This window comes from Rousettus aegyptiacus, unplaced genomic scaffold (genome assembly GCF_014176215.1).
Source record: "Rousettus aegyptiacus isolate mRouAeg1 unplaced genomic scaffold, mRouAeg1.p scaffold_m13_p_13, whole genome shotgun sequence".
NCBI classification, from domain to species: Eukaryota; Metazoa; Chordata; class Mammalia; order Chiroptera; family Pteropodidae; genus Rousettus; species Rousettus aegyptiacus.
Genome location: NW_023416288.1, coordinates 50,171,878 through 50,195,566, shown reverse-complemented (window position 1 = coordinate 50,195,566; position 23,689 = coordinate 50,171,878). Strand labels below are relative to the sequence as shown.

General features: G+C 54.8%; 1 protein-coding gene across 1 annotated transcript; it reads right to left on the bottom strand.

Moving 5' to 3' along the window:
• Positions 1–751: 751 nt before the first annotated feature.
• ZNF282 (zinc finger protein 282) lies at positions 752–20,743 on the bottom strand. Its single transcript, XM_016125907.2, has 8 exons — positions 20,442–20,743; positions 17,901–18,320; positions 12,533–12,659; positions 12,079–12,198; positions 10,083–10,205; positions 8,425–8,538; positions 7,252–7,365; positions 752–4,656 (listed from the first exon to the last, which is right to left on the bottom strand). Exons 1-8 carry the CDS (start codon positions 20,604–20,606, stop codon positions 3,902–3,904), a joined length of 1,938 nt encoding a protein of 645 aa, XP_015981393.2. The 5' UTR covers positions 20,607–20,743; the 3' UTR covers positions 752–3,901.
• Between the last annotated feature and the right edge of the window lie 2,946 nt (positions 20,744–23,689).

The following is a 23,689-nucleotide window of genomic DNA, read 5'->3' as shown; positions in this document are numbered from 1 at the left end:
GCAGGTCAGGCTGATGCAAACGTCCAGCCCACCCCTGGAAATTATGAAACCGATACTCTGGATTACCCATCAGTCAGCCTCTAGAGTCAGCCTGATCCAGCATCCCTGAATCTGGAAATCTGGAAGAATATTTAGATCGCACTTCCAGTATGCAAGGGAGGCAGCACCAGGTACTGGTTTGAAGTCTCGTGGGCTTTGGGAGATGGTAGAGCACACTGTTAAAGAGTGGGTCCCTAGCCCAGAGCAGCCACTTACTAGCTGCAGAGCAGACCTTGGGCAAGTCGTTGACATCTTGGCACCTCCGTTTCCTCATTATCGGTGCGAAATAATAATAGCACGTATCCCAGAGAATTGTGCAGATGAAATAAATTCGTTCAAGTGCTTAGAACAGTGTCAGTCACTGGGTAAGAGCTCAGGCTGCTAGTATTCTTTGCTTCCCAGCTCCTTCACTTACTAAGTGGTGTGGTTCATGCTCACTCTGCCTCGGTGTCTTCCCACTGAGAATAGAAACACCACCTCCAAGGATTGTTGATGAAATTAGAATGACACGTGTTAAATAAAGTATGTATGTAGCTGAAAGCCTGGCAGATAGCCAGCACTTGGCAACAGGCAATTTCTCATTTGGTTTATTTTTGCTTTGGCAAGGTCCAAGCCCTGAACTGCAATGAATTCGCCATGATAAATGTCACCTTGTTTGTCTCTCAGAAGCCACCCATTCATCCTTCCCCAATGACACTCAGATCTCGACACATGCTTTTAAATAAACTTTTAAATGAGGTTCACAATTATTCCCATCAGTGGCAGTGGTATCAGAGGAATCAAGAAAATATATTCTTAGTACCTGTATCCTGTCATCTTTATATCTGCAGAATGATCGCAACATGCAGAGCTGAACATGACCTTAGACATTATCCCACCCACACCCTCACTTTTAGTGACAAAGTATTCTCTGAATCACAAATGGTATAAATTAAGTTTAAAATAATGCTTTAAAAATATTTATCTCGTTCTTTAAATTTTCTAGTGTATGATTTATAGCATACATAACCTTAGCATATATATGTACATACATGTATGCCCAAACATTTTTTATTCAAGAAAGTTTATAGGCCACGGCTTTATTCCATTTAGAAGAGGCCCTTTCTATTCTGTTCCGCTTACTATCCCACAAGTCAAGTCTCTAGACAGTAGGGACCACGTCTTTTGTGTTTCTTCCCTCGATAAAAAATAACACCCTGGGAACATGCTCCACTTGGCTTGCAGGTCAGTAAGAATCCTTGAATGAACACACCTTGGCTTAACCTGTGTCCCACCCCGCTGGACGTATGTGTGCAGTGGGCATCTGATGACTTTGTCAGCCTAGCACTTCCTCTGGGCATATCACCTCGTTCTCTTTGGGGACTTCTCCGGTTCTGGAAGGACATCTAAACAGCTCTTAGCAGTGGATGCTTCTTAACAGGAAGTCTGGTAGGAAAGAGTTTTACTCTTCATTGTCTTTTTTTTTTTTCCCCCATTTAAATTTTTACTACGTGCATTTTAAATTAAAAGTTAATTTTAATTGACAGATTATCAGAATAAAAACCTGCCCCGAAGCAGGCCCCTGTTCTGCTTCAGAAAGTGGACAACAGGGTCCAGACTGAGGATCCTTGCCACCTGTGAGAGGTTCGCATTGAGAGTCACTGCCTTTGATCAGCTCGGGGGGCAGAGCTCACTCTAGAACTTTCCCAGGGCCAGTGATGGAGGCTGGGGTGACCCGACTCTTGGTGGAGCCGAGGAGCTCTTGGGGACCAGGGATCCTCCAGGCGGGGACTCAGGTAACCAGATACTAAGTATCGGCCCTCTTACTTGTTCAGTCACTAAACCTCTTTGGGAATCAGCTCCTTGAGGGTAAAATAAAGGGATACACTTGAACTACGTGCTCAAATGTTTCAGGCCCATGTCTCAATAGTACTGATTTCTCCTTCTCCATACTTTCAACAGCCAAAAAATAATTTTTGTTGTTGGTCTTATCTTCCATGATTTAGGTTATGAAAATACTCATTTTCTGCATATGCTTTTGGAAAGCTTTTGGTTGGCCCCTCCCAACCAAAACATGGAACTGAAGGGCCTCTTCTGCACTATCAAAACTCCATTGAACATGACTTTGTTTCATTTCTCATTGCAACTTTTCTTAAGACTTGCCTCCTTCAAAGAGCAGAATGAAGAAAAAAACATCCATGAGTTGGATTCCGGTCCAACGAGGCTTTCCTGTGCAAAGCCGCGCTGGAGAGTCCTCGGCCTTGCAAACATGCAGTCTGCAATCTGGAGATTTTATTTAGTTTTAAGAATTCCCTTTGCATGTGGCAAAAATGGGTCTGAGGAAAATAGTGCGGTACAGATGAGGGGGAGGCGGAAGTGGAGCGCTCACAAACGTGGTGCCGGGAGCTGGATGCCACCCGTGCCCCCGGCCGGGACAGAAGCGGGGTCGATGGAAGGAGCAAGAAAAGTCATTCTCGACACAAACCAGGGTCCTGGGGCATGCCACCCCAGCCCAGTGCCTGGCCATGCAAGATGCAGAAATGGAGGCTGTGGCCTCAGGACCACAGAGCATTTGCACCAACACAAGGAGTCCTTTGGGCGCCTCCTGAGGCGCCTGCAGGGTCTGGAGCAGCGGAGGTCTGTGTCCATGTCCACGAGCATGTCAGCTACAGATAGCACCAGTTGGGAGGCTCAGGGCAGGAGAGAGGCTGAGGCTCTCAGCCTCTAGCACCCACTTGGCCGGCCCTCCTGGGAAGAGACTCACTTCCTTGAGGGCTGCTCCTGCAGCACGAGGCTCTCTCTCCCTCTGCCCTGGGGAAACTGGGATCGGAGGGAGGTCTGACCCAGGGCGCCCGCTGCTCTGGAGGGCCGGGTCACTACTGCGCAGTGAGGAGATGCTGCTGCACCAGATCTGAGGGCCGGGAGGTGGGAGGGCAGGCCGAGCGCCCACAGAGGGGGCGCCTTCCGAATCCCTAGCAGGGGCGTTTCGCAGCCAATCTGTTACCATTCCCAGGAACCCCAGGAGTTGGCCCTGTGCTGCTTCTGGCTATTTAGGGTGGGTCAGGGGAAAGGGAGAAGAGAGAGACCGGGAGAGGCCAGACCACAGAGGTCTCTCCAACAGCGGAGGTAGGCAGTGTGTGGTGGGGACACAGCGCTGGGGTCAGGAGCCCTGGTCCCAGCTCTGCCACTCTCTTCTTGTGTGAATTTCGCTACACCATCTCACCTGCGCCTCCTTTCCCATCACCAAGTCCGGCAAATCCTACCCCACTTACCTCAGAGGGATAGGCTAAGGGCGAAAATAGATAACGGATAGAAAACACGTTTAAAAAAGTATAAAGCGCTATTCAAACGCGAGGCAGTGTTGTCGTCATAGAGATGGTATCCCGCGGCACGTCCCTCAGCGCAGTCACACCGTCGCTTCCTTTTTCGGCGACTCTCACCCTCAGGACCTGATTTCCTGACCTCGGAAGGCTTCGGAGAGTCCCTGGGCAGTGACAAGATGCTGCTGCATCGGCTGCTTGCTTCCGCTGACCCGTCCGCGACCCCAGTGGCCGAACGCGGCCCTCTAGGTGTCTGAGGGGAGTGCCCGACGCTCTTGCCTCATCACTGTCCCGCCGGCACCTTTCCTGCGGGAAGCCACCGAGCTGGCCGCTTGGGCCACCCTACGAGATGAGCTGGGGTGTCCATTCCGGCGGACGGGTCCAGGGCACCCCTGCCCACCCCCCGGGGGGGCCTTGTTTGGAGTGCAAGTCCTGCTCCCGACTTCCAGCAGGTGGCGGGTGGAGGGAGGGAAGGCGAGCCGAGCTGGTGGGTCCTCAGGCCGCCCCCAGGCCTGCCCCACCCCTGCTGCGGCCCCTGGGCCCTCCCCTCCCCCAGCCCAGCCCTAGTCTCGCTCGGGCGGCGCCTGCAGGGGCCGCGGGGCGCCGAGGCCCGGGCCCCCGCCGTGCACGCGCAGGTGGTCCTTGAGCGACTCCTTGTAGCGGAAGCTCTTGCCGCACTCGCCGCACGCGTAGGGCCGCTCGCCCGTGTGGATGCGCTGGTGCTTGAGCAGGTTCTGCTTGCGGATGAAGCTCTTGCCGCAGAGCGCGCACTGGAAGGGCCGCTCGCCCGTGTGCAGCCGCTGGTGGTTCTGCAGGTGCTCCTTGCGGCTGTAGGTCTTCTCGCACTCGGAGCACTTGTAGGGCCGCTCGCCGCGGTGCGTCATCTGGTGGCGGATGAGGCCCGAGTGGCAGTTGAAGCTCTTCTCGCACTCGGCGCACTCGTAGGGCCGCTCCTTGGTGTGGCTGCGGTGGTGGATGATGAGGCTCTTGCGCACCCCGAAGCTCTTGCCGCACTCGGGGCACGAGTAGGGCTTGCTGCGCGCTCCGTGCAGGAGGCTGCGCCGGAGCCCGCCCCCCGGGCAGCAGCTGCCGCAGCCCCCGCCGCCCCCCGGGCCCGCGCCCGCGCCCCCGCCGCCCGCCAGCGCCCCGGCCGCCGCGCCGCACTCCCCCGCCAGCGCCGGGAAGCCGTCGTCCAGCAGCCCCGCCGCGCCCCGGCTCGGGGGGCCGCCCGCGCTCTCGGCCGCCGCGGCCGCGGGCTGGCTCGGCGGCGCCGGCTGGGGCTGCGGGGCCGGGTTCTTCACCAGCAGCAGGCTGTCACCTGGAGGGGGGAGACACAGAGAAGTGACAGGCTGCCAGCGCTCCGCCCAGGACCCCGCCGCGTCCCCCATTTCCTCTGTGGCTTGGCGTGAGTCACGGGTGATCTGGGTCTCATGTTCTCTACAGAATGAGACTGAACGAGGCAAGCGGTCACGGTCACGTCCCGCATGGCTCTACGGCTCCTTGACCCTCTGACCTGCCCAAAGCCACCTGCGGCGAGTCAAGTAAGCAGCAGCATGTAGGACAGAACATGCCTCCAGGATGCAGGGGGCTCCTTGGCACAGGGAAGGCGCTAAGTAAGTAGATATTTGTCACATGACAGGAACTAAGGGAGGCTGGAACCACTGTTTTAACCTAAGGCCCTGCATCATGTAAGAATTTCAGGACGGCGCTCTCAAACCGCATTCTCCGGGGGCGGCATGGGTGTGGGGGTGCCCCCGCTCCTGGCCAGCACTCACTCCGCAAGTGGAAGCCAGCGCCTGGTTCCGGGACTCCAAAGTCCTCCTCCTACTTCTGACTCGCTGGAGCCTCACGCGGGCTACCTCTGGGTGAACCAGATGGTGCTCCTGTCTTACACGAGCTGTCAGAGAGCAGGGACTAACACGCACTCGTTAATCTATGAGGTCGGGCATTCCTTTTACTAAATAAAGTCTGGTGTCCAGTTAGGCTGAAGTCTGAAGGAGGATGGCAGGGGCAGACTGGTATCGAGTATTTCTGAGTTTTACTCTCTACCCTCACCACCCTCTCCCAAACCCCTACCGGGATGGCTGTGCCACGGCCATACCAAAGGTCCATCCAGTGGTCCTTGGCAACCCCAACACTGGATGTGTTTTGGTGGTCAAAAAAAATTGCAGGTGAGGTGCTAAATTCATATTCCAAAATTAACACTGGAAGGCAGGCTCAATTTGGAAGAAAGACAAGGGGCTCTGATAAGAGGCTTTGGGACTGGACAGGCAGGAGAAGCATCTCCGGATTCCCCTGCCTCCCAAACTCTGGGCATGTCCTGCCAAATGCAAAGGTTCCAAGGCCTCCCAGAGATAAAACAACACGAGGCAAACTGTTCTATGGCTCAGCACATCCAACTGAAGAAGTAAAATGGTCCAGCAATTTACAGGGCCTTTCAGTTTCCACACAGGCTTCCCTAGATCTGTCCCCACAACCACACGGGAGGAAAAGGCTCCTCCAGGCCCCCGCGCTCCTAGCCGACTTGCGAAAATCGAAAGATAGCCTTGAGGGACAAAGGTTTGGGTAGACTCTCCTGGCATGATGTGTGATGAACTCGTACCTATGCCTTCAAGGCCCAAGCTGGAAACGGCAGCCTGGGAGCTCTAGAGCTGTTGTCACTTCTCCCTGTCCTCATAGTCAGTCCCTGGCTTTCCCTGTCTCATCTCACCCAACAGGTTAGAAAGAAGACTACTTTCAATTCTTTCTTAAACAAGGACACACACTGTTCCTCTCTTGTCCCCTGCTCATTCCTCCGGTCCCTCCCCGCTCTCCAGACTGAACTAAGCTTGTCTCACTGACAATGGGGATCCGCTTACCTGGGTTTGAAATAGCCTTTCAGACCAGAAATAACCTGTGTCCTCAGCTCTTAGGTGGATTTTAAGCTCTCAGAGGGCGTCAGGAGTGTGGACAAGGAACATATGTTTAGCTGTCTCTTCGACACACTCCAATCGACCAGGAGACACTAACTCAGCTGTTCTCAGGGCGATGGTGCTGGGTCTGGCAAGGAACGCTGGCCACGCGCTGAGCACATATAATCCACGAGCACAGGCCTACGGCCACCAGCCGACGAGCGGAGTTTCACCCGAGACCCAAGTCACGTGGGACGTTTGGTCGGAAACTTGTTGGGGGAAAAATATCCTCCCTCCCTACTTGAGCTGGAGGATCCTCACCAGTGACACTGGGTGTCAGCTCAGCACTTGCTTGGGTCCTGTGGCCAGTGTTTCCCAGTACGTGAGCCACGTGCTGCCAACACCACCTGCTCAGGCACCCCCGGCTCAGCGCGCTCCCAGCCCATTCACCTTTCCCCGCCGTTGTGGGCTGAACTGTATCTCCCAAAAAGATATGTCGAAATCTGAACCCCCCAGGACCTCAAAATGTGACCGTATTTGGACATGGGGTCCTTGCAGATGTAATTAGTTAACATGAGGCCATACGGGCGTTGGGGGTGGGGCCTGATCCAATATGACTGTCCTTTTAAGGTGATGGCCTGGTGAAGACGCAGACACCAAGGGAGAGCACGTGAAGACGGAGAACTGGGGGGACACAGCTACGAGCCCGGGAACGCCAAAGGTCGCCGACAAACGCCGGGAGCCGGGACGCGGTGGGGACGGGGTCCCCGTGGCTGTCAGAGAGGGCGCTCCTGGTCCCCAGAGCTGTGAGGCAACACATTTCTGCTGTCTAAAGCCGCAGTTCATGGGGTTGTTAAGATAGCCCTAGGAAATGGCCACAGCTCCAAAAGGGAAGGGGACAGTGCTCTGGTAGAGACCACTGAAAGGCCGCCGTGACCGAGCATCGCCCTATCGGGGGTGGGCTGGGGCGAGCAGCCCTGCCTCTGAACGACACTCCCAGGGGGCCGGGGCGCAGTACTCACCGGGGCCAGAGTCTAAGCTGGGCTCTCCTTCTATGGGGTCACGCGGGCCCCATGCGTACGGCTGCTCCTCCTGCTTGATCCATGACAAAATGTCATGCGCTGAGATCAGAGACTCTGTTCGAGGAGAGAAGGCAGCCTTAGCGTCTGTTCACTTCCGCCGAGCCGCCCACCCAAGCTTCGAAGGCTGTTGCTCTGGCTCGCAGGGCACGTGGCAGTTTTGGTATCTGTTTCATTTACTGGCTGTCCTCCCCGAGCTCATGCCCTCCTAAATGGGACCTCACTTGTGCTCGCTACGTTTCCAGGTGGCCAGGGGAGAGGAGGTTTGTCTCGGGTCTATGAGGTGGCAGAATCAGGATCAGAACCCAGGTCTCCAGACTCTGTCCACTGAGGCCCAGAGCAGCCTGTGGGTCCCGGGCGGGCCAGAGAGCAGCCTGGTCTCTGACACCCACGGGACCAAGGGATGAGAGGCAGGACTTAAAAATCAGCGATGGGAGACGTGGTGACCAAAGGTCATTGTAAGAGCTGCCGTGGAGAATGGCTCCTTATCAGGGAAGGGTCGGCCGTCCCTTCTGCCCTGGAACCGTCTCCGCTCCCCAGTGTAAGGCTGCAGGGCTGAAAAACTACAAGGTATGCTCGATTTTACGTCCTGGTATGAGAGGTGGTCACCAAACAAGATGACACTGGATTTCTCCAGGTCTGCAACCATTTGTGAACACATGAACACACACACACACACACACGTGCGCGGGCTTCCCTATGATTCTTTCATGTTTTCCTTTAGGCCTAGACCCTGCTCAGAAGTTTTCTGGGAGACATCTAACTAGTATTTACTCAAAAATACCAAAACCTGTAAATTACTTTCTTTTCGTCACACAAGCCTTTTTGGTTATATGTATTGTTCAAAAGTCAGTGAAGCAATTTCAGTATTATTTACAGTGACACAGTAAACTATTGACTTAATGATTCCTTTAGAAAAATCCTCTTCACTTTACTAATAGTTATAAAGTCTGTGCAAAGTCACTAACCGAGCCCCCCCCCCCCTTTTTATGGTCCTCTGAACCTTCACTGGCCTTTGACCAAAAGTGACTCAATCACTGGTGGATTTGCCAAAAGTTAGAGAAGTCAGCTGAGAGGCGACTGTCCCCTCGATCTTCATTCTGGCACCCTGCTCACCTGAATTGGGGTCGGTTGGTATATCTCTCTCTGCCAAGTCCTGCTGATCCCACACACACGGGGGCTCCTCCTGTTTGATCCGGGACAAGAGGTCCTGGGCAGAGGCTGGTGAGTCTGCACAAGGGGACAGAGCGGCAAAGTTGCTGGGGAACATGGAAATGCCCACGAGTCTGTGCTTTGAGTAAATCTCTCATTTCATGCAATTACGTCTTTTCCCTACAAAGTCGGGTATAATTAAATTTTGCTAATGAGTTAAAGGTCTGAGTCAGCTTGGACTTCAGGGAGCGTTAGCTGTGAATAGCTGGCTACTACAGGGAGTGACATAACAGTGACTTCGAGAGAGTCCTGTGCTTTGGGACCTTAGAGGAGGTTCGTGCTCATATACTGAGCACTGAGCACCACCGCGGGAAAAGGCGTCATTCCAGGAGAATGATGCCTTCCAGGAAGCCTTCTATTTTTTATCTTAACCATTTTAACTGGATTTTTCTAAGATGCACCCTGTCTTCTCTCTTCTGCAAAGTCTATTAAACCTCCTTTACCCTCTTATTTCTGACATCACTTGGAAGATGTAAAACTGTGGTGCCTTCGAGGACTGTGCTGGATGACAAGGGACCTGGCTTTCCTCCACCCAGCTGCTGTTAGCACTTACCTATGGGTGTGAGGCTCTGACTAAGGGGGATGAGGTTTGTGGAGATCTAACCCGTGGATAAGTAAAGAGCTATAGTATGTTAGTGTATCTTGTGCTGGTTAAATTTTATGTGTCCACTTGGCTAGGCCACAGTACCCAGATACTTGGCCAAACATTATTCTCGATGTTGCTGTAACGGTATTTTTTTTTTTTTTTTAGATGAACTTAACACTGAAATCAGTAGACTCTGGATAAAGCAGATTATCCTCCATAATGTGGGTGGGCCTCGCCTAATCAGTTGAAGGCCTTAAAGACAATACTGGCCTCCCCCGAGGAAGAAGGAGTTCTGCCGGCAGACAGCCCTGGCTCCCCAGCCTGCTGGCCCATCTGAAGGTTCTGGATGTGCCAGCTTCCATAGTCATGGAAGCCGATGCCTTTCAATCAATCAATCAATCGATTGATCTCTCTCTCTCTCTCTCTACACTCACACAAGCACCTCCCCCCGTTGGGTCTCTGGAGAATGCCAACACACATCTGCTCTAACATCTGTTCTCACATCCAGAGTCCAGCTGGATGCCACCCAAGAGGAACCCTCCAGACTGCCCCACAGGACTGCAGCCGAGCCCTGCCTGGTGCAGAGGCCACAGCCCGTAAAGGCTCATAGAAAACAAGGAAGGCTCTTCCGGTCTGAAGCAGGTGTTACGGACCGGTGCACCCCCCCCCCCACCCACAGAGCCTCGTAAGGTGCCTCCACACAGCACTGCTGCCCCGCTGGTGCCTGTCGTGGGGGAGGAAGGGGTTGTTAAAACCTGACATTACAGAGAGGAGAGGAAACGGAACTAAGCCCAGAGGAGGCTGCACACTGTCAACGCCCCGGGCCACGTTGGCGCCCATCCCCGACGCACAGCTCTCCCACTCCGGCTCAGGCCCGTGGTCATGCAGGCACGGGGCACAGCGCTGGGGACCCCGTGGGACCCTGCGGGACCGCCCCCCCCCCGCCCCCCACTCGGCGGCTATTCCGCTCACTCACCGGTGACGGGTTCCGTGGCGACGGCTCGTTCCTCAAGGCCCCGCTGACCCCGGGCCTGACACAGCGCTTCTTCCCGCTTCACCTGAGAGGGGGCGTCCTGCGCAGGCACCAGGGGCTCCGCTCCTGGGGACACAGAATCGCATCATTCAGGATCTTTTTTTTCCTGAATGATCATCACCCAAACGCTCTTGGGGTTGGGAATAAGGCTGATAGCACTCGCCGAGGAAGAGCACAGGAGTCTCAGGTTCCTGGGGGTGACTCTGAGGAACCCCGAGGAGCAGAAGGTCCCAGAAGCAGAGAGGCGATCAACATCCAGGACAACAGGGCAGACCGAGGGACAAAATAAGGTGTGAAAGCTGGGAGAGAGTTCCAGAAACAGCCTCATGCTAGGCTGGGTGTGGATCAGGAGCCGGCCATAAGTTTGACCTTTGTGTAGGTGTAGAGAGAGTTGGCCAGACACAACACAGACAGACACACACACACACACACACACACACACACACTCAGACACACTCACATACGCATACATGATCAGCAGGAAGTTAGACAGGCAAAGAGATGCAACCCAGCCCCGTTCCCGGATGGATCATGCACAGCAACCTTATGCGTAAAACACAGTGAGATATCTTCTGTGTAACCCCAAGGCGTGACAAACGGGGCATTTTCCTCAGGCGGCAGGAAAGAGGTTAGATGAGGAATCAGAAGACGTAGGTCTTGGTGTCCACTGTGCCAACCCAGCCCAGCAGATGAGTCACCTGACCCCTCCGGCTCTCAGTCTGCTAGTCCCATCCTCAAAACGGGAAGAGTGGTCCCTGTCCCATCTCGTGCACAGTGATGGATAAAATTCAGTAAAACCATGAGGTTACAGGGCTTTCCAGGGTTAAAGGTTACCACAGCCGCTGACCTCAGACGTGTGCAGGTTCTACATATTTTTGCCCCAAGCACGTTTGCCGTAAACATTTTTGCCATAAGCAGCATCTCCCTGCACAACTAATTGGCCATAAGGCAATTTCACCATAAAAGATAAAATAACCAAAAATAAGAGGGACATTAAAAAGGATGTGAAGAAACATGAAAAATTAATAACCAAATTAAAAAGACTTTATTATGAAAAATGAATATACACATTGTCTTCCAAGTCTTCCCTTCACAGCATTATACTTTTTTTGGTTTTGCTAGTTGATTCGTCTGCTCGCTTGCCATAGCCCTTTTTCTTTCTCACTGCATTTTCTTCCCTCGTTAAGAGAAGTTATCAGTTTCCAACCAAAGAATCGCTAACCGATGCTCCTGAAGACTTGCGAATCAGTAGCCACCTCTTTTCTACTTGGTAAACTCGTGGCGCTGATGGGCAGGGGAGGGATGACTGCTTCCCAGGGGACTTGTGGAAACTGCCGTGTGATCACTCTCTAGCACAGGACGCGGCCTGGCTTTGCGTGCAGTCGTTATCGTCCCCAATTTTAAGATCGCCACATCTACTTGTCATCGCGTAGACCACTATGAGGGCTAAGGTTATGTAACGTAAAAATGGGAGTAACTACAAGAACTTCCTCAGTGGACAAATGAAACCAAACTGACAACTGGCTTAAGTACGAGTAACCTGGTATTTTATCTTTTATGGTAAAATTGCCTTACAGCCAGTCTTACTGGCCAGTCTTACAGCGGGCCACAGCACAGCTACACGTCCCTGCCCACGCCCCTTTCCCGTCCCCACCCACCTGCCTCGGGCCGGGCCTGGGGCTGCTCACTACAGGTTACTACCAGGCCTCTTCTCTCCGCCCAGCTTACCTGGGCGTCCGGAGCTGCGTGGCTCTGAGGACAAACGTCCCCAGTGTGCATTCAGGCCCTGAAATCTCGTCCTGTAAGTGACCGCCCCATTTCAATGGTGGCAGAACTGGCCCCACGAGCAACTCAAGAGAAGCCCTGTTGGATTCGGGCCAGGACGGAGGGGCTTCTCTCCTGCCCTGCCCTGGACGGGGGTCTTTTCAGCTGCCATCACCTGCGTCTGGATCCATCAGGATTTCTCTGTCTCCCGGGTCACGCTGCTCCCACACGCAAGGCTCTTCCCTGGGCTCAGCCTGGGATGGGGCATCTGGCTTGGGCGCTGTCCCCTCCGCATCTGGAATGAGCGGGAAGGGAAGGCCCAAGGGAAGGTGACCGAGGGGTCCTCATCAAGGGCGTTGGCAGACACTTCCCTCCCCGAGCCCCCTCCTCAAATAGCGGTGGCATTACATAGCACTCGATTCCATAATGCTCAGCTCTGTTACTGGGTGTTTAATTTTAATGATTTTTACGAATCAGTCCATCCTCCTCGCATTATAAGCAAATCGTTTCTTGCATTTACGTTATGTATAAACGCGAAACACTTTGCCCAGGTGGTATGACTAGGGGCTGAAAGCATGTCACCCCCTTCTGCAGGACCGCTGGCCACAGAGGCAGGAGGGTGTCCTTACCCAGGGACATCAGGGTTTTGTAGTTCTCCTTGACGAGGTTGTTGTAAAGCTCCTTCTGCCATTCATCCAAGTTCTTCCACTCGTCCTCGGAGAAGTAAACGGCGATGTCCACGAAAGTCACCGGAACCTGGACCAACGAGAGCGTGAGTCTGGCACCCCGCCCGCTTCTCCCACCGCGCCCCTTCACGGGCCACAGGCCACCCCGGCCCGCAGCCTGGCCTTTGCTCTCCACGGCGACCTGTCTTCCTCGGCCCAGCCCACTCCATCCCAGCGGGGTTGGGACGCTCCGTCCCTGATCTCCCGCTGCTTCCAGAACAATGATGGCTGCCTTTATTTTTAAAGCATTTAATCACATCCTCTATAAATTCACTTTTAGGTAACTGGGCACCTGGAGGTAAAGCTGAAGCCGGTGCTTGTGGCACTCAGGGTGACAGGGTGTGGGAGGTTCTCAGAGAGGGCATCGGTGAGCCAAGTACACTAGAACCCTGTTATAAAACCTGTATTTCTGGTCAGGTCACCTCTACACACACAGAGACATTTTTGCCACTAAGACGTGTAAAATCTAAGGGCGCGTGCTAACGCTCCGGGACCCCTAGGCTTTCGTTCACCGCTGCGGCCCAGGCCTGTCGGTCTGGAGGCAACACGGGTCTGTTCGACGCGCTGGACAGAGGCCGCCAGCCCTGCTGCGGCCTAAGCCGTCCAGCGCCCCGCGTCGGTGGCTGTGACCGGAGGCCATCTCATCGGCTATGCGCGGCTGGTGCTGCGGCTGGACAGGATCCTTGTCTGTCACTCACCACGCGGCCTCGCCTCGGACCGAATCGTTCAGTTTCACCTCCGTGACTTTAATAACTGGGCATTCCTCCTCTGAGCACGTAGCCTTACCTCCCGCCGCCCCCACGCCCCCGCCAGCCCAGCCGTTCACCCTCGCTCTGAAATCCAGCCCCTCGAAGCTGTCCCCTGCCCTACTGCGAGCCTGTCGGTCTTTGTACCCGCCCTTCCCCTTCCCTGTTCCTTCACTCCGCCCTTGGCAATGTCACTCTTTTTCACAGCTTTAATGGTCACCGCTCGGCAGATGACACTCTTCGACTTCCCTTGGCCCCTTCGGAGTTCACATTTCGACAGCCTCCTGAGTGGCTCCACTGAATCGCCTTTTAAGTAAATGTATCCAAAACCAAGTTCATTATCTGTTCTGACATCCCGACTCCTCTGCCTCACGTCACCATTTCTGCGGAGGATCAACCCCCTCGAGCCACATTCCACGGCTGGAAACAGACATCACTTTGTAAAAGCTTCACCGTACTGGGCACAGCAAAAGTCTGAGACGTAGCCGGAGACTGCAGGGGGCCTACAGTCTAGACGGACAGACCAAACTATCCATGAATGATCTATAAAGCAGTTAACGGACACGACAGAATCCAAGAGTCACGAAGGATCTGAATCTGACAAAGAGAATGCAACTAGCGTAGCCACGCGTCCCCAAGCAACAGTAACTACTGCCAGCAACACGAATTGATTCTCGTGGTGCTTTACGCTTGTGTGGGGTTTTAAAATACGTCCACAAATTCTTTGACAGCCCCCTTTAAAAAGTACAGTCTAATTCTCCTCCCCTTGAGCACGAGCAGGACTTAGCGACTTGCTTCTTAGAAACAAAGACGCGATGGTGGACAACTTCTGAGACCCGGTCACAAAACACATCGCAGCTTCCGTCCTGGGCTCTCTCCCGTGATTCACTCGCTCTGGGGGAAGCCAGCTGCCATGCCGTGAGGACACCCGGCCGGCCCTGTGAGGAGGGCCACAGGGTGAGGAACTCGAGCTTCCTGCCAACAGCCACGAGCGAACCACACAGGATGCAGGTCGTCAGGCCTCCGGATGACTGGACGTCCAGCCCGTAGCTTGACAACTTCACGAGACTCTGAGCCACACCCACTCGGCTAAGCTAAGCTGCTCCTGAATTTCTAACCCTCAGAAAACTGCACGACGATATATTTTTTTTAGGTTGCTAAGTTTGGGGGAAATGTGTTACACGGAGCTAGATGGCTGATACAGTGATGTCCCATCAACGAAATCGATGAATCCTCACGACTGCACAAAGTAAGCACACTGTCGGCTTCATTTTCCAGACGAAAACACTAAAGCTCAAAGGGAGAATTTACTAATTTATGATTTATTTATAGTTCCCTTCTTTCAAAAGAGGAATCAAGGAGGCTTGGGAACAGCAAAAACCGTACTCGACCAGCGGTAGGAAAACCAGCGCGTGTAAAGCCCAGACGCGAACCCTCGTCATCTGATTCCGGGCCCCATAACTACGCCGTTATTCTGTGAGGGTCCATGTCAACTCGAGGGTCCTAACGCCCGATCCAACGCACAGAACACACGAGTGTGCCACAGGAACACGGAGCACCAAGGTAAAATGCACAGCACAGGCAAGAGGAAGGGCCGTGTGTGGCATGCCGACTGCGCCAGAGAAGCGCCACATGCCAAACCACATGAAAACCGGCGTCTATGGGCTGCGGTGGCAGGAAGTGTTTTAGGGGCGAACCAGGCCACTATGACAACTCGTTTCTGTGAGGCCTCAATAAACCGCGGCCAAATGACTCCTCTGGCGAAGTCACTGGGTTGTCGCCTCTGCAGATACGAAGACGGATAAGCTGCGGTCCTCTCTGTAGAAGTGCGACCTCTCCAGCTGGAGTCACTTGGCAAATAGTTTCCGCGTACCGGCTGTAAGCCAGGTGCCGTCATAGGCACAGAGACGCAGCAATGAACCGAGCAGAATTCAGATTTTGGTCAGAGAAAACCATCCAAGAAGACGAAACGTTAAGTAAATATTTAAGATGCCTGATGGCATAAACGAGAGCAGGGACAGAGAGGAGCGTGTGCTGAGGTGGGGGGGCGGGGCGTGGTCTTTGGGTGCTCACAGAAGGCCATGCGGATCGAGTGACAACTCAGCAGACCTGGATGGAAGCGACAGGCAGCGAACCACGCTGTTCCCAGGGAAGGCGAGTCCCCGAGGCGGGACGGGTGGTGTGCCGGAACACTGGCAAAGGCCAGCATGCCCGGGAGCCGTGGGCAAAGGGGGCGGAGTGGCTTTGCGTGCAGCAAGGTGGGGCTGCGGAGAGGGCCGCCGACAAAATGGGGGGGTTACGCTGGGTACGGCGGGAAGCCACTCGGGGGTTTCGAGCAGAGGCGGCATACGACTGGTTGATATTTTAAAAGGAGCGCTCTGGCTGCGTGGCTGAGCATAGCTGGTATGGGGCGGGGCAAGGAGACCAGGCAGACGGCCGTGGCCATAATCCAGCTGAGAGGCGACGGCAGCCCTGAGCACACGGTGGCGGTCAGGCCGTGGACGTTATTTTGAAGAAAAAGCATACAGTATTTCCTAAATGTTGGAAGCAGTTATGTGAGAAAGTGAGGAGGAGAGTGTGACCCCGAGGCTTTCATCCCGAGCAACTGGGAGGATAAAGCTGTCTTCAGGGAGCTGAGGACGCCTCTGGGTTCCAGGCAGAGGAAAGGTTCAGTTAGGTCACCTTAAATCTGAGAAAGTTACCGACACCCCGCTGGAGATGCTGCTTAACAGGGAGGAGAGTCGACCCGGCGTTCAGGAAGGCAGTCAGGCAAGACCCTGGGGGTCGGGGGGAGATGGCATTCGGGAGTTGACAGCGCACAGACCGCGCCTAAAACCCTGAGACCGGAAGGAATCACGAGGGTCGGCGCACAGTCGGGGGAAAGGAAGGAGCGGAGGTGAGAGGAGCAGCTGGCGAGGCAGGCAGAGGCTCGGCGAGGGTCCCGGAAGCCACGCGAAAGGGGCCTCGCGGACGGAGTGGGCGCCCGCGTGGAATGCTGCTCACAGGGCAGGGAGCGCGAAGACAGAACCAGCCCCTGGCTTCGATCCCGCGGACGTCCTCAGGACTCCGACAAGACCAGGGGGATGCAGGGGTGGGAGCCAAAGCCCCATGGGGTGGGTGCTGGGGAGTGTGAGCCAGTGACCGATATACTGGGGCGCTGAGGACAGAGGAACGTGGTCAGCGAGACCTGGGAGGGTGCAGTGGCAGAACCCCGACAGTGAAGAACTCAACGGGACACATGGCCCCGTTTCTTCCACGGGTAACAGCCAGGAAAGATGAAAGCTATGGAGGAGGGATTGGCGGTCGCAGTGGGCGGACCTTACTTAAGTTCTGATTTAAATCAACGATTGGGAAAAAAAAACTATGATACTTGCGAAAGGACTGAAAATTTGAGCACCAGTATTTTGAGTAGGTTGAGGCTCTTGTTGTGGCGGTAATAATATTAAGATTATTAATTTTAAAAAAGAGTCTTTATCTTTTAAAGCTACACACTGAAATATTTATGAATATAATGACTGACGTCTGAGACTTGCTTCTAAATCTCATGAAAGCGGGACATGCGTTGGGATTCAGACGAAACGAGATCGGCCAAGAGTTACTCGCTGTTGAAGCTGGATGACGGGTTCATGAAGGTTCCTTATACTCTTCGGTCTACTTTAGTATGTGTTTGAATTTTCTATAATAAAAAGGGTTAAAAGGGGAGGGAGAGGAAACGGGGAAGCAAGAATTGGAGACAGCGCAGAAAGCCTCTCATTGAAGGAATGGTCTGCTCCAACCAGCAGAGAACAGAGGTGCTAACCACAGAGCGGAGTCGCAGACCGTCTGCGCGCTGGCAGGGACGGCCCAGCAGGTGGTGATGCACAGAGGAAGGGGAGACATGCTGGAGCGCCCTCCAGCGCGGGACGGACGGCCAGCCCGCAGGGACAGAAAAGGCACAGGCGGGAGGGTGAATGCACGTGGAGGCTGCAGGGCAGGTCCCCGCCTGCTCCCTCGGTGGAGCAGGGGCAGGGTCACGGGTGGACAGCCAGCGTCAACGAGCTGGAGGGAGAGTGAGAGGGCGAGCGGAACAGGAAATGGAGCACGAATTCTGGACTGCGAGAAGGGCCCACCAGCGGGTAGCAGTCATCGCTTTCAAGGGACTCCCATCAACGTGGTTTGAGGTCTGTCTCCAGCCACATTCGACAAACATGTACGAAGACACCCGAGGACAAATGATCGTTTGTGGGCGCCAAGTGGAAAACCCAAGCGTGAAGAGGTTCGGGAATCTGCAGACACCCAGACACCTCAGGGAGGGGCTGGGAACAGTGACAGTGAAGGCTCAAAGACAGAAACGTGCTGGGGGACAGGAGGAAGCCAACATCACTGACGGAGAACGCCCAAGCCCACGCTACTTAAGTGGAGAGAGGCTTTAAAGGAAGTTAGACAACAGGGAGCCAGGGAAGTTTGTGAGAACAAAATAAAATCGAGAGTTCGTTCACCTGTGCTGGTCCTCACCTCCATCCCTGCCTATAGGGATCACCACATACCTTGGGGACCTCCCCTTTGCTGCCCGGGGGCAGCCGCAGGACCCAGAAGTTCCTGTTCCTCAGCAGGTTCTCCATGTTCTCCAGCCGCCTCTGCAGCAGCCCGTACTCCTGCAGCAGCGTGCCCAGCACGGCCCACTTGCTCTCCATGTGGTTCCCGAACTCCACGGCCGTCTTCTCGCAGTCGGCCAGCTTCTTCTCGGCCGTCCCCGTCCGCCCCTCCAGATTTAGCAGCTGGCTGGCCTGGGCATCCACCTTCCTCTCCACGGCCTGAATGGCGGCCACCACGGTCCAGAGCGAGATCTCCGCCGGGGGCAGCTGCGGCTCTCTCATCATTCGGTCAGGGAAGACGGGTGCCCTATCCGGGAAGGGCGGGAACTGAAAAGGCATCGGTCGCCGGGCGTCCATGTCCCATTCTTGAGCCTGGGTGCAGAGGGAGGAAGCGACAGCCTGGGGTGAGACCCTGCCTGAGAACACAGCTAGTAAAACCCCGCAGATTCTCGCTCTTCTGCCAAGCCCCCGCCTCGCATGCTATGGTGGTCATTAATGTCCCCAGCAATAGACCGAGCAGCCGTCTACCCAACCCTTCTATTTCTTGCCTGCAGGAGTCATCCTGGTCATTAGTTTACTCATCTTGACCCTTGGCCTAAAATGTCACATGGCACTTTCTTTGAACAGAATAGTTACTTTCCTCAAGGGCTAGACTTCCTGATGGACTCTTTAGAGTTGCTTAGTGTTTTCCGTTTCAAAGTGAGAATTTTCATGTAAGTCATCTGACCCTAATCTTCCTAGCAACCTCTAAGCAGGTTAGCGCACGATTATCTCTGCTTTAAAGATGATGAAATCGAGGCGCCGAGAAGCGGCCACTCTGCATCACCTTGCTTCACTGCCAACTGGAGCGGCTCTAGGTGCTGCAGGTAACAAAAAAAATACAGTTCAGGTCAGTGCTGCGGCCCACTTCCTGCGGCCAGGGGGGCACCAGGCAGCCCAGTGAAGGAGTAGACGAGCAGCCCTTTTTCCATTTACAACTATTCATTCACATTTCCAAAATGAAAATAGGTTTGCCAAAAAGATGTCATTCACTGAGCGGGGCAACCCATGGCCCAGGGCCCACCCCCCTCTCCCAGCTTTGGGCCTTCACCCTGGAAGGTGAGTCCCCGTGGGTGCACATTGGGAGCTGAGCCCTACGGCCAAGAGAGAGTGATCATGTGTTCACTGGTGACCAGGGAACTGGCCCCACCCCGTAAGAGCACTCGGCTTACTGGATGACGGAGGGGCTAATAAGGGCCCCTCACTATGGGGAACCATTTTCTGTTCTTCCTGTTGCTGCTGAGAGGCCCCTGGGCTGGGCAAAGTGGACACCTGCTGCTGCTCAGAGGGGACCTGGGCAGGTATGCCAACTGCCCTAACTTGGATCAGCGGTGGCAGCCACAGAAGGACATCCCGCAGCTTCCGGGGAATCGCTCCGTGACATGGGAGAAAGGGGAGCAGGGCCCCGGGCCCCAGACCTGCTACGTAAGAGGCCGCCGTACTTCCACCTGGGCCCGCTTAGGCTAGACACTTGCCTGGCCACAGAAGGGGACGAGGACTGACAGTGGAAGTTTAGAAAGTCACCCAGCCCAGCTCACGTGTCACAGACGTGTGGAAGCCTACAGCTGAAGTATGATGGAACACAAGGGGACAACTCCTGGCTGAACTCCTGTCAGAACTCGCTGAGAACCAGGCCACCAGCAGAGGAGCCTCTGGGGGCCCGGCCAGGGTCAGCTCCCACACTGTCCCCCAGGCCTCTCTCAACACCACCGCCTCCACTTTACATTCGAGCTCCCGGCTCGTCTGCACACTGAGAGCCTGGGCGCTGTAAGAAAGGTCCGCGGCCACTCACACCCCCAGCGACGGTGATTTCCCCGGTTTGGGACAAGGCTTGGGCGTCATGAGTCTTAAGAGCTGCTCAGGTGATTCTAATGTGCAGCCGCGTGTGCCAATCGCCGGAGAGAAGGCAAAGTCACCTCTCAATGGCCCCCGTCCCTCCGTCACACTCGGTGCAAGGGAAAAGTGAGTCACTCGTTCTGCTCGGTGAATGCATTTAAAAATCTCCGTCAACGCGGCCAGTGTGACCTGCGGAGTTCTCCTGTGCGCACGCCCCGCGCGGGTCCGCGAGCTGCGGGCGAAGCCCTCCCGCCCCGCGCGAGGGGACGCGGTCACGACCTCGCCGGGTCCCGGGAAGCGCGCGTTCCGGGCGCCTCGCCCCCACGGGGCCCCTCTGGGCGCCAGCGCGGGGCCCGGCGGGCACGCGGCCTCGGGGGGGCCTGCGGCTCGGCGGCGCGCGGGGCCGGGACGCGGGGCCCGGGACCCGGACTCGCGCCGCGCCGGGCCTGCTCGGGGCCCGCGGCGCCCCGCCTGCGGCGCGAGCGCGCCCGCGCCCCGGCCCACCGCGGCCTCCGCGCCCGCGCCGCACGCCAGGGGCCCGCCAGCGCCCCGCAGCCCCGCGCCCCGCCCCCACGGCCAGGCGGCGCGGCCATGGCGTTGGGCTGGGGCTGCACCCACCTGCATGGGCGGCATTCCCTCGGCCATTTCCCCGCGCAGCGCCGGATCCTGGTGGCAGACCTCCTCCGGGGGCAGAGCCTGGGCCCAGCTCCAGCTCCCGCCGTCCAGCCCCAGGCCCTGGATGCCCAGCTGCTGAGGCTGCGGCCGTGTTGACACAAACTGCATCCTGGGAGTGCTGTTCCCCGCTCGGGCCGGCCAGGGAGAAGAAGAACGTTTTCCAGGCGCCTTTCCCCTCGCCGGGGCCGGACAGCTCCATCTACAGCCCGTAGGAGCAAACAGTCCCCTTCGGCGGCGCTCCCCGCCCCTCCGCCGCCAGTGCGCCAGCCAATGGCCTCCGAGCTCCTGCCGCCTGCGGAGACCCGCGGCGCCACACCCTGGCCGGGGCCGCCGCCACCCCTTAGGTGGCTCTGGGCGGGTATTCTCCTTAGAGCCTCAGTCTGCAATGGCCCCCCCTAACGTCCCAAACAATGCAGGGTGCCGATTTCTGTTAATTCTGCAAATATACCGGGCATCCCAAGGAAAATGGTGCCTGACCCTTTTGAAAATTTTGCAAGGATAATTGTGTCTCCAGATTCTTTCTTCCGGCCTTTCTCCTTCCCTCACTGCTTTGCAGGCTTCACCTACCCCCCTCTCCCTCTTGCCAATCAAATTTACCTGGACCAGTTCTAGGCTTTTGCATTCGTCTGGGATGATGGAGAAGGGATCTGGGCTAATAATGTGTCAGACAAGGGCCAAACTCCTCCAGGAAAGGCACATTGCATTTTAACTGCAGCCTCTTCTAAAACCTTTAAATGTACGACGTCACCGTGAAACCTCAGGCAGGGCAGAGGATGAACCAGGGAGAGGCCAGAGAGGAGGATGCAGAAGATAGCAGAAGGGGAAATTCGTTCATTCCTTCCAGGAATATTGACTGCGTGCCTTCTGTGTGCTGGGTACTGCTGAGGCAGAGGGTGGGCTTTGCATTTCGATGCAGCTGAGTTTAAATTCCCAAATCACCACTCACTAGCTGCGACTGTGAGCAAGTTTAATTTATCCGAGCTTCACTTGGTCTCTTCATATATAAAGGAGGAAAATAATGTGTATTCCATAGTTGTAAAATCAAATGAGAACAGTGCTTAGCACATAGTAGGTAGTCAACAAAGGTAGTTACCCGCAGAAGATAAGTCCTAGTAATTAACCTCTAAATAGTGTCTACTGTGTCTTCCTAAATGACCAGTCCTTATCTTTTTAAGAAAGAGATCTCCAAGACTCCTTATGCCCTGCGTGGAGGCGGATCTGCCACAGAACCACCCAGACTGGTACCCTTTGGCTCCACGGCACTTAGTAAATGGCATTGGCAGCGCAAGTGAGACATGAGCGTAGAGCCCCCACATTCAGAAAGACAATTATTAAGTGCTTCCTCTATTAGGTACGTTTCTGGGTACAGAATGAGTACTTCATGGACTTAGTACTATCCCAAGGAGCTTAGAGACTAGCGAAGGTTATGTCCCCAGAAGTCAGGGATCTCCTTCCCTCTGTCCCCTGGCCACAGGTTGCCCCGATTGTAAACATCATGTCTACTGATATTAGGGTACCCAGGCAAGTGGAGCCTGAAAAGCTCCAGGTAAATTCACTTCCACCAGTGAGACACATTTTGGAGCACACATTCTGACCTAAGGATCCTCAGCCATTTCCCTCTTTCCTAGACGTAGAAAAGAAAGGCTGAGTTTTAAGCTATCTTTTCAGTACAGAGCAGTTAATTAACTATTTCCCTTCCTAAGCATTAATAACTACTTCTGTTTCCACACAATAAGACACCACTGTCCTACATCCGACTCCTGTTTCTCCTTCATAGAGGGTGGATGTCCACACAGTCAGCCACACTCTCGCCCCTTTGCAGCCAGGGAGTGGCTGCCCAGGGCTGGAGGTTCAGGTCACAGCTGTATGAACAACGCTACTCAACTTAAAAAGAATTTAAATGCACAGGCTTCGTTGTACTAGCATTACTTTATAACCACCAAGCTTAGCAAGCCACAAAAAATCAGCAGAGGATATAGCAGGAGGGTAGCAAGTGGGGAGTTTAGGGGGCACTCCCAGAAGAAAGGCAAGGGCATGAGGAGGCGGCTGCTGTCACAGCACAGGCCGTGGGCCCTCTGATGGGCAGTCCAGTGACCTGGGCTGAGATATGCCAGGGCGGGAGAGATCCTGTGCTAGGACAGGTGTCCAGTCACTAGACTTGTTTCTATGAATCACTGGGTAACTGAGGCCATTAACTAACTTTGTTGAGCAGAATGAGCAACTGGATAAAGTGGATTAAAAATTCAAGTGTCGATGTTAATAAGCATTTTTTGTGAGGGAAGGACCCAGGCTGGCCCCTCACTCTCTTGAGTGGGAATTGACTGCTTTTTATCTCCTCACTTAGGATGGGGCACTTGACGTGATAGATGCTGAACTACGGGATGTAGGGGAGGCCAAAGGAGAAGGAACTTTTATTGTGTTGTGATGGTTCATTTTATGCATCAACTTGACTGGGCCAATGGCTGCCCAGGCAGCTGCTAAAACATTTCTGGGTGTTTCTGTGAGGATATTTCCAGAAGAAATTAGCATTTGCATTGGTAGACTGAGTAAAAAAGACAGCCCTCACTAGCGATGGGCATCATCCAATTCACTGAGGGCCAGGACAGAACAGAAAGGCAGAGGCGCGGCCAGCCTGCTCTTTCCTTCAGCTCAGACATCCGTCCCTTCCACCCCTCCCACCCCTGGACATCGTGCGCCCGGGTCTTGAGACTTTGGACACAGAATGAGTGACACCGCTGGCTTTCCTGGTTTTCTAGCTTGCAGATGGCAGTTCATGGGACTTCTTGGTCTCCATAATTGCATGAGCTAATTCCTACAATAAATCTCTCATTATCTCTTTGTACACTTTGGGTTCTGTTCCTCTGGAGCATCCTAATACGTGTCTCTACCTTTTCCTAAGGATCCCTGGGGCTCCCTGTGCATTCCACTGCCTTCGACGACCACAGCTTTATTTGAAGGAAACCTCCAGATTTACCCTTGGCCGAGCGAAGAGGGTACCCGGATTTACATGTCCGTCTCGGTGTCTCCCACACCTAAATTCGCCAGACAGCTTAAGGACTGCAATGTAACCGATGGGGTGGGACAGAGCCTCGTGTCCTCAGGCTCCCCTCAGACACTGGCACGTCTGTGGTTATGACCTATCTTCACTTCAGGACACTGGGCCTAGTCAGGCCAACCTCCGAGGAAGGGGT

Excerpts from the sequence above, each read along its gene's own strand:
- ZNF282 (XM_016125907.2), bottom strand. The coding sequence starts at position 20,606 with ATGCAGTTTGTGTCAACACGGCCGCAGCCTCAGCAGCTGGGCATCCAG. Across the intron at positions 12,199-12,532 it reads CAAAACCCTGATGTCCCTGG|ATGCGGAGGGGACAGCGCCC; the intron begins GTAAGGACACCC and ends CGCTCATTCCAG. Across the intron at positions 7,366-8,424 it reads ACCAACCGACCCCAATTCAG|AGTCTCTGATCTCAGCGCAT; the intron begins GTGAGCAGGGTG and ends CTCCTCGAACAG.